General features: G+C 45.4%; 1 protein-coding gene across 1 annotated transcript in view; it reads right to left on the bottom strand.

Moving 5' to 3' along the window:
* CCDC6 (coiled-coil domain containing 6) overlaps positions 1-11,059 on the bottom strand; it is a 41,292-nt gene that overhangs the window by 14,006 nt on the left and 16,227 nt on the right. The window contains exons 5-6 of the mRNA XM_015423369.1: positions 7,327-7,430; positions 3,469-3,629 (exon numbers count right to left, since the gene is read on the bottom strand). Coding sequence (XP_015278855.1) covers positions 3,469-3,629; positions 7,327-7,430 — 265 coding nt within the window. The remainder of the gene's footprint in view (positions 1-3,468; positions 3,630-7,326; positions 7,431-11,059) is intronic.

The raw sequence follows: 11,059 nt of genomic DNA on the forward strand, positions 1-11,059 counted from the left end.
CTTTCTTTTCCTTCACAACTGCACTCTTTTACTCAGAAGGCAGAGATCCAGATGGAGCGATCTTCTCATCCACAGTGGCCGGGGGAAGGAGACCAGTGAGTAGAATGGGATAGTGTTACTCTTTTCAGGGCTCGGCTAGTCACTTTGCCTGAGCAGTGGGCCACCTAAGTGGAACTTCTTATTGAGGCAATAAGCAATACCAAAACAGTGCCTGGCGCGCCATCAGAGACAGGTTGGGTTGGCAGGAGTAGCAATGCTGCTGCTGGCACTGTTACTCATGCCCAGAACTGCTGAAACGCTGGCACTAATGAAAGCAGAGTGCTTCTTGCTGCTGGAAGTGCCAGAGCAAGACTGAAAGCAGCTGGTGTCTAAGGGGGCAAACTCCACCAGGCCCAAAAGACACCCACACGGCCATGACTAACCCTTCCTGACTAAATAAGGCTGAGGAAGAAGACCGAGAAGAGCAATGGCATTTGGAATTTAAAAAAAACAGGGAAACTTTTAAGGAGGAGGAGGAGGAAGAAGCGGAGTTGGATTTATACCCCACCCTTCACTCAGAGTCTCAGAGCGGATTAAAATGCCTTCCTCTCTCCACAACAGACACCACCCTGTGAGGTAGGTGGGACTGAGAGAGCTCTGAGAGAACTTGTGACTGACTCAAGGTCACCCAGTTGCCTGCATGTGGAGGAGTGGGGGAATCAAGCCCGGTTCTCCAGATTAGAGTCTGCCACTCTTAACCGCTACACCAAACCACTACTCCAAACGGCAGAGGACGCAGGCTGGGCATAGAGGGGGGACCCACCTTCAGCCCAGACATGGAAGTCTGTGCAGTTCATTTGCACAAGCCCTGCCAGTGGAGTAAGGAGGAGACACTGCCCTCTCAAAAACAGACTCTTCCAGCAGTGGAGGAGCTCTCGCGTTCTTAAAACTAACTACTCCCACAGAGGTATGTCAAGACCAGTGTTCCCTCTAAGCTGAGTTAGTGTGAGCTGGCTCACAGTCTTTTAGCCTCCGGCTCACACGTTTTTTTTCTTCGCTCAGGAAGGAGGGCTCCACAGCAAACTAGTTTATGCAGCGGTTAAACTGCTTGCTCACAACCTTAATGCCAGTGGCTCACGAAGTAGAATTTTTGCTCACAAGACTCCACAGCTTAGAGGGAAGCATTGGTCGAGACCCTTCCACATATTACTGAAAGCAAAAACAAAACAGGATGCTATGTCCAGTGTTCCCTCTAAGCTGAGTTAGTGTGAGCCAGCTCACAGTTCTTTAGCCTCCGGCTCACACATTTTTGCCTTAGCTCAGGAAGGAGGGCTCCAGAGCAGACTAATTTATGCAGTAGCCAAATTGCTCGCTCACAACTTGAATGCCAGGAGCTCACAGAGGAAAATTTTTGCTCACAGGACTCCGCAGCTTAGAGGGAACATTGGTCTTATGTCCCCTGTGTTTGCCATATTTCCGATGAAGACTGAAAGGCTGTTCAAGCCTGAGCCCCCCCCCCCCCATTTATTTGCACAGTCAAAATTGGAAGCGGTCACTGAGCTTGCACACTTGGCTCTGTGCCATCTGCAGAACCAAACCCTGGAGTTGGGAGAGTTCCCTGGGCATAGGGTGGATGATTTTTAAAAAAAAAACTGTATTAATTCATTGCCACTGCAATGTATACCTTGGTCAAAAAATAAAATATAGATTTAAGAGAAACATGCAATTCTTGAATTGTGTTTTAACAGTCAATTCATGGACCCCTATCAACATACTAAATTGAAAGTCTATTTTTCTATGAAAAGGAAAAAAAAACCCAATTCTGAAGTAAGCATGATACATTTATCACTTCAATAATGTTATCACCAACAGCATAAAGGGTTACTTCCCATCTCTTACAGAAAACTTGTGCTCGCCAATAATGAACGGACTTTCTTCCAGAAAACCCAAAGAACTGTTCCACAATCTGGCACATCCCTCTACAATTGTGCTAAGTAAGCGATCTTCCATGTAAATTCAGCATGTCCAAAATACAATAATATTTTTAATTTTATTTTAAAACTTTTGTGCTGTGCCTTTCCTTCAAGCTTGATTACATCAAAGTCCATATAATCATTTAGTACAAAAGTCATGTGGGCTGTGCAACTTGAAGTTTCAGATTCTGTTCTTAAACAGGATTAAAGGGGGGGTGTTAGCTGCAAAGCAAGTCTGTTTCACTGTTATAGCAACTAATTTCTATCTGCTTGTTCATGAAATGCATGATTTGCACAGACAAGTCAACTTAAACCGATGATTTAAATCAACCTTTTTTCCTTGCTGATTTTAAATCATGATTTAAATGGCTGATTTGCAATCAATCCACCCTTCTGAATACTGACAGGTTGCTTAATTTATAAAGTCCAATAATCGAGGACAAATGGGACCCCCTGTGGAAAAACAGGAATCATTCAGTTTGGGCATATATTTCCATTTGCAGGAAGGAATAGCTGAGAGGGAAGAAATCTGAGTGCCAGTCATGATCTTATCAAACATATCTGGGGGGGAGGGGATACCCACAGAAGACCCTAAAAGACACACTGTCAGAAACTTAGTATTTTAAAAAATTCAAACAAGAGATTTCTTTAATATTTGAAGTTGCCTGGAAGTCTGATGTACGCCCTGGTCACACGGAGAATTTGCCACGCGAAAGGCATGAATGCTGGGCAGATTTTCGGGGCGCGATCACACTGCAAGCTTAGCACACCCATGGCCAAACCTGTGGCGTGCCGCTGAAGATGCACAGTTTAAAAGTACCTGCAAAGATCTACTAGCAAATGGTTTGCCACGGGCTGCAGATGGACTCGTTCGGTGTGATTGCGCTGGCGTGCGCCTATTCCCTCCGGCGTCCTCTTTGCAGTGCGCACCAAAGGACGAAACCCTGGTGCGCCGCCGTTGCGTCTGATCGCATAATGGTGGATCAGAATGCGACGGTGCAAATAGCCACGCCCCCCCACGTTTTCCAGCATGTGTGGCCGGGGCCGTAGAGAGACATCTTAAGTGTTTTTTTTAAAGGCTTCTGAATAGCAAATCCTGTATTACAGAGAGTAATGCAATCCGAAGATAGCTTCATTTCAGCAAAGATGTATCATGATGCCATGCCATTTTACTAAAAACCCTTTCTGTTCTCCTCAGATGTGCCAATATTCTTTAAAGCACCAGCATAAGAGATGGTAAACCTGAGGATGCAAACAGAAGATCAGGTAGCTGAGCATCACATGTAACTCTGGACAACCATAATGCATTACTGGGCATTGCTCGAAATCTGTAATTGTTTTATTGAAGCTTTTTCCAATCACAAGTGGAGCAATAGCAGGTGATCTTGAACACAATTTAGGAATTTTACTTTCAAACCCTTCTTCTGCCATTTCCAGCCAGAAAACCTCATGGTTCCTGAAAAACCTACTTTTGCAAGGCACACGAGAGCACGCAGACAAGGCAAACTGAACTTACGTTGTAACTGTGCTGCTCTCAGTTGTTTCTTTAACCTCTCCACCTCATTTTTTAGAAACCTGATGTGCCGCATCATGTTCTCTGGGGAGTCTATCTCCATTGATATGTCCCTTGGTGATGGAGGAGCCGACACGGGTTGGTCTAATTTCTCCTGTAGAATTCTGAATTTAAAAAAACCAACAACATAAAGGGAACTTTTAACTCCTGGAACAAAAATCACGCACAGTTGTATTCCACTGTAGTTCTGTGTAACCCAATGGCAAAGGGAAAAAAGTCGAGTAGAATTATTTTTGGTTTTAAAAGGCTGTTAGGTAAAGGAAGGGCTAGTCATCAAAGGCTACGCGTTCATTTGCTCCAAATTGGCAGCCCTATCAGGCAACTCCAGCACTACGTCGTAAAGATGAACAAACTGATGGTGGCATTTGTGGGCGCTCAGCCAGGTCCACAAGGAGGTCACCTCAACAGTCAAGACCACGCTTTGTATTCACTTGTGCATCAGGGCTCTTTTTGTAGAAAAAGCCCAGCAGGAACTCATTAGCATAATAGGCCACACCCAACAGCAGAAACTCATTAGCATTTTAGGCCACACCCCTGCCAGCACAGCTCATTAGCACATTAGGCCACACCCCCATGTTACCAGAAGTTGTCAAAACCCAGGGCTTTTTTGTAGCAGGAACTCCTTTGCATGTTAGGCCACACACCCCTAATGTAGCCAATCCTAATGAGTTCCTGCTGTTGGGTGTGGCCTATTATGCTAATGAGCTCCTGCTGGGCGTGGCCAACTTGGGAGCCAGCCAGAACTCTGTTCCTGTCCGTTCCTGCCCAAAAATAGCCCTGCTTGTGCTCTAAATAGTATTGCGACTATAGTACTACCTGTTGCATTGCTGGACTTTTTGGCTGTGTGTGTGTGAAGTGCTGCCCAGTGGCTTCCTTGTTTTGTACAAATGCACTATTTTATTCTTCCCTTGGTACCCTAGGTAAAACCAGTACTGTATTACCACATTACTACGGAAGCACATGAACAAATGGAATAAACCTGATTTCTTTCAGCCTCCTCCTTCATTTCTGAACCACTGCTTGTACAAATCTTACTTTGAAATCCCCCTTTGCAACCATGAAGACTAGGCTTTTTGAAGCAGCTAGATTTATCAGGACACAGTACCTCATGCCTAGGCTGATACATTCTCTAAAGCACCAGCAAAAAAGAGATGGTAAACCTGAAGATCCAAACAGAAGATCAGGTAGCTGAGCATCACATGTAACCCTGGACAACCATAATGCATTACTGGGCATTGCTCGAAATTGGGACCTAAATCCAAGACAAACTTCAGGGAATAATCATAAAATGACTGGGATATGCCACATTACCACACACACACACACACACACACTTAAGACAGTCACAAGCACTGTTCCCTCTAAGCTGAGTTAGTGTGAGCTAGCTCACAGTTTTTTAGCCTCTGGCCCACACATTTTTGTCTTAGCTCAGGAAGGATGGCTCCAGAGCAGACTAATTTATGCAGTAGCCAAATTGCTCGCTCACAACTTTTAATGCCAGTAGCTCACAAAGTAGAATTTTTGCTCACAAGACTCGACAGCTTAGAGGGAACGTTGGTCACAAGACTGTTCGCAGAGGTGATTTGGTGAAACAGAAGATTTCAAGAATTCCATAACTGTTACTTTTAACAATGGGGAACACTCAAACAGTTTAAAAACTTGTTTCTCTCTTGGTGGGTTCATATTTCTGAGGGCAAAAATATAGAGTAGTTTTTGTGAGTGTAATCCAATATAACAAATAGATAACACCCTGAATATTCCAAAGCGCTTTCCACTGCAACGCTTCTAAGAAACTCTGCACAGCAAGTCAGTCTTACCACACCCACAATACAAATAACAGGCTGAGGAAGAAAAGGGACCCGTGCAAGAGAGTGGCTTGCTTATGATCACCGAGACAAGTCCATGGCGGAGGCAGGCAAGACTCAAACAAAGGATTTTCTGATTTGGAGCTGAACATGCCTTGGCTACTGTGCTACATTAGCTCTAGTAGTGGGGATAGCTTTATCACACTTCTATACCTCATCAGAAATTTGGGCAGGCATGCAAGGGGCAACTTTCTCCTCACCACTAAGTTAGGTAAAGGTTTCCCTTGCTCGAAAGCCAGTCCAATCCGACTATAGGGATTCGGTGCTCATCTCCGTTTCCAAGCCGAAGAGCCAGCGCTGTCCAAAAACACTTCCGTGGTCATGTGGCTGGCAAGACTAGATGCCGAGGCGCACGGAACGCTGCTACCTTTCCACCAGAACGGTACCAATTTATCTACTTGCAATTTCTTGCTTTCGAACTGCTAGGTTGGCAGGAGCTGGGACCAGAGATGGGAGCTCACTCCATCATGCAGCACTCGGGTCTCGAACTGCTGAACTACCGACCTTCCGGTCTGCAGTTCGGCGTCTTAACCACTTCAGCCACCGCAGCCCCTTCACCACTAAGTTAATGTCTGGTAAATGGTCATCTGCACTCATCCTGCATTTTCATGTGCTCTCAGGATGACCTTCCAAATGAGTTATGTGTTAGATAAGTTACTCAGTAGTCACCTGTACACACCTCCCAGCTCACTACTCACTCTCATTTTGTCACGTTCAAAGAGAAAACATTTTGATAAGTTAGCTTTGCTGTCATTTAGCTACTAAAAAGAGCGTGCCAACGCTTCCCCGTGAAAAACAACTTTTTTAAACTTCCCCAAAAAGAACGCATGATGTGCTGTATCACACAGCCAAGCGTTTTAACTCCTTGTGCTTTGGTAAAGGCTAGAAAGATCCCACTTAGCCTGAAGCATTCATTTAACTAGATTAACTATGAGCACATCAAAACATCTTATAGTCTTTTCCCCCCACGGCTCTCGGAGACTTAATTGCTCCAGCGAAGTTGACTGGCTGCTAAGGAATATCAATGAATGTCCAAAGAAGTCAAACCTAATTTCCACCTGTTAAAGCAAGTTTATTATTATTAAAGCAAAGCTCGTCACAGGCCAGAAAGGACGACATCTAGTTATTCAATGGTTACCAACAGGACTGGAAAGGGGACATTTTTATTTCATTTATACTCTGCCTTTTTCCCCAGTGAGTACCTAAAGTGGCTTATATCCGTCTCCTCCATTTTATCTTCACAACCACCCTATGAGGTAGGCTAGGCGGAGAGTGTGTGATAGGCCCCGGGGGTCACCCAGAGAGCTTCCATGTTAGAAAGGGAGGGGGGGATTCACACCTCATCTCCCAGACCCTAGCCCGACACTCTAACCACTACACCAGACTACCTCTGGCCATGGGTCAAGCCAGACTAAATGGCCCCTGGGATACCACGAGCCAGAGCTGCAGAGGACACTCAATTCAGTGGGGCCAACTGTGGGCATCAGCTGTACTACTGTGCCCTCCCGCAAACTGGCAGCAATGCCACTGGTGAGCTGACGCCAAGTGACCCTGCCGATACCAGGCCTGAGCAAAGTGGCTCCTGCGGTGACGGCCCTGTTGCTGGGGCTTGTCTCTGCTTGCTCCTGGCCACCAGCCGCCCTCCAAGGCAGTGACCCCAACAGGAAATTTCCCTGTAAGCTAAATGGCCAGTCCGTTCCTGAATTACAGATAGATTTCGTATCCTACCCTAGGTAGTAGTACCAGGGGCTTTCCAAATATATACCTTCACAACCAGAAGCATGCTGCTTGTATAACAGAACATTTAAAAAAAAAAACACAACACCCTGCTTTTGACGTTTAGATATTTGACTGTTGATATCACATAGCCTCCGTTAAAGAAATGTTGTGCAATATGTAAGCAATAAAAAGGGGGGGGACGGGACTGAACACGAACCGTTTTTCTGCTTCAAGTTTATCCATTCTCTTCCAGAGGCGATTCACTAATGCTTCTTGTTCTTGTTCTAGTGTATTTTCAAGGTCAATCTTCTCACGTCTTAGCTAGGGGGGAAAGAAATAGTTAATAAGGAAGAGAACTGCTTTTTGAAGAGTTTAAGTTGGACTGTTGCAGTAGCATATTTAAGACCACTGATATATAAAAAAATTCACATACCAATAAAAGTAACTGGAGATAGATAGATGATAGATAGATGATGGATAGATGGATGGATGGATAGATGGATGGATGGATGGATGGATGGATGATAGATGGATAGATGGATGGATAGATGGATGGATAGATGGATAGATGGATGGATAGATGGATGGATAGATGGATGGATAGATGGATGGATAGATGGATGGATAGATGGATGGATAGATGGATGGATAGATGGATGGATAGATGGATGGATAGATGGATGGATAGATGGATGGATAGATGGATGGATAGATGGATGGATAGATGGATGGATAGATGGATGGATAGATGGATGGATAGATGGATGGATAGATGGATGGATAGATGGATGGATAGATGGATGGATAGATGGATGGATAGATGGATGGATAGATGGATGGATAGATGGATGGATAGATGGATGGATAGATGGATGGATGGATGGATGGATGGATGGATGGATGGATGGATGGATGGATGGATAGATAGATGATAGATAGATAGGAATAAAATATGGGACTGAGGCCCAGAAACCATATTTAGATGGCTTTATGCTTTTGTTAGAAAGCACTTCTGTAAAAAAAGAAACCTGAACCCCACTGAGGGTTGCTCTGATTTTATCTCACCTGGTTCTGGACCTGTAAAATGCCAGGAATTAGTACTAATGGTACCCCCTTGTTACCTTCATGCAAGTAACTCTGTCCATGATGGAAGCCTAGCTTAAGGCCATAGGCCTTTTCCTCTTGACCAGCCACTCTGGTTCAGGCCTTAAAACCAAAAATTACACTTTCAGTCAGGGATGGAGGGAGGGCCTCATTGAACAGCCAAAGTAACATGGATGCATGAAGAGAGGCAGTGATTTCCGCACTCTGTATCAGCTGGAACTCCTTTCCCCCTTGCCAGCGGGAGTGAGGTCAGTGTAGGGAGAGGGGGAGGAGGAGAAGGAGAAGAGGAGAAGAGTTGGGTTTATACCCCATCCTTCACTCGGGAGTCCCAGAGCGGCTTACAACCTTCTTGCCTTCCCCTCCCCACAACAGACACCCTGTGAGGTAGTTGGGGCTGAGAGAGCTCTGACAGAAACTGCTCTTGGGAGAACAGCTCTGAGAGAACTTGTGACTGCCTCAAAAGTCTACCAGCTGGCTGCATGTGGAGGAGTGGGGAATGAAACCTGGTTCTCCGGATTAGAGTCTGCTGCTCTTAACCACTACACCAAACCGAAGGGGAAGTGAGTTCAACGGGAGGAGCTGTGGGGAAGTAACCCTGGGGTTACAGAGCCGCATACCTCCTTAGCGCTTCAGTTCGCTGCCCCCCCCCCCATTCTTGATTTGAGCAGACACAAGTTAAAATAAATGGAACAGCTACCATCATCAGAAGTTAGGAACTCAAACTACACAGGATTTCACGGTTTGCTTAACAGAAGGCATCTGCCAGACAAGCGGGAAGCAGGGATCGTCTGCTATCAAGCGTGTCCTTTTGCAGAGGAACAGCTATTCACATCTGAAGAGTAATCACGGGCAATTCCTAATCAAAACACAAGGGCAGAAGAGACATACAGCTGCTCATTTCTAATGACACCACTGAAAAGGAGATACCGTGGCATATCACACCTTCTGAGCCATCCACTCAGGGGGAAAAAAAAATACCCAAGGAAAGCTCAAAAGTCCTCAAGGTACTGAAAGATAATTCTTATTTTACATCAAGGGACAAAGTTAAATCTCAATCACAATGAACAGTGATTGCAGGAACAGAACTGATCTATCCTTGCCCTGTATTTTTACTACCAAATGTCAAACTTCGTCCAAACAAAAGCATTTTCCATTTCCGCATAGAGGGGTGGGGAATTTTTTACAAAAGGATCTTAATTGTTTGTTATATGGTATGTTGTGTGGGTGCATCCTCATTTAGGGCCATTTAGGGAATTCCCGATGTATCTTTTGGTCCTAAAAGACCACTGTCATTTGATTTGAATGAAGGCTAGTTGGGATTAAAGGTAAAAAAGAGAGAGAGAGAGAGCCAGTTTGGTGTCGTGGTTAAGTGCGCGGACTCTAATCTGGGAGAACCGGGTTTGAGTCCCCACTCCTCCACTTGCACCTGGCTGGATGGCCTTGGGCACGCCGTAGTTCTGATAAGAGCTGTTCTTGAAAAAGAGCAATTTCTGTCAGAGCTCTCTCAGCCCCACCTGCCTCACAGGGTGTCTGTTGTGGGGAGGGGAAGGGAAAGGAGTTTGTAAGCCGCTCTGAGACTCTAACTGAAGGGCGGGGTATGAATCCAATCTCTTCTTCTTCTTCTAATGTGGAAGGAGCTGTAGCATTAAAGAGATGCAGAATGAAGCGAGATGATTCAGAAAGATGGCTGTGCTTCCCAGATCACCACACTGTCAGTGCACACAAGCTGAGATCCCAAAAAGGTGTTAAGGTTTCAATCCACGTAACCGGCAGCGACAACCATACGCTCTATTAATAGTTAATGAAGAGTGTGTGCTTAACACAGCCAATAGGGAGAGCTCCGAATCCGCAGTCTACAGGGCAACGAAAGGAATCAGCAACTCACTCTCGTCCGGTTCTTCCATACAACCAGGAAGTGAGAATGACAACCATTCAAACCAACTGCACTGTGTCAATTAAACGGCAGCACGGAAGAGGCTCTTCCCAAGATCCAAAGGATTCCCTTCTCACAGTCCTTAAATATTAACCCTAAATGCTCAAGAGGTGTTACATGGGACAGTACCAGAGGCAGGACCCACCTCTCAGCAATGCGAAGGCCTTTGCTGGCTGCCCCAAACACGAATCACTCAAAGAGCAGCTGCAGCAAAACCTACATCTGTTTGTCAAGTAGACAGCAAAATGTTTGCCCGAATGCAGAGTAAAGAGTAAATTCTATTACAGGGAAGGAAGTGTGTTTTCTGGATACTAGTGCACTTTCCTTAGTACTTTTAAACTCCGCATCTTTGGCGGGACGCCACGGGTTGGCCACGGGTGCACTATGCTTCCCAGATGTTGCAGTGTGATGGCGCCCCGAAAATCCGCCCAACATTCGTGCCTTTCGTGTGGCAAATTCTCCGTGTGACCAGGGCCACAAATGAGTTTGTGTGACAGAACTCTCTCCCTCCCTCTTACAGAAAACCACGAGCAAGATCCTTCTTTCAGTACAAGACACTCCTCCTGACCCCCTCTTGCCAGATATTCCCAGGGAGAAGGACATACTCCTGGTCTCTTTAACAAACGGAAGGTTCAGCACAAGAACCAACTCCCAGGCTAAGAAAATGCAGACAATCTTCTTGCTTCACTCTCGCTTCATTGATGAACTCAACCTCCAAAACGAGAGCAGGCTGTATCACAGACACCAAAGCAAATAAATATATTTGTGCTTTTCATCTTGCCTCCGTCCAAGTTTGTACCCAGTTTTAAAATCAAGTTTGCAGCATATAAAGATGCCCCTCTGTAGACTCCGTAGGAAAAAAAAAGCTAAACTGCCTTAATCCAGAGAGTTTTTGGGCAGGAAATAAAGCACT

This window comes from Gekko japonicus, unplaced genomic scaffold (genome assembly GCF_001447785.1).
Source record: "Gekko japonicus isolate JY-2015 unplaced genomic scaffold, Gekko_japonicus_V1.1 scaffold1677, whole genome shotgun sequence".
In the NCBI taxonomy this organism is placed as follows: Eukaryota; Metazoa; Chordata; class Lepidosauria; order Squamata; family Gekkonidae; genus Gekko; species Gekko japonicus.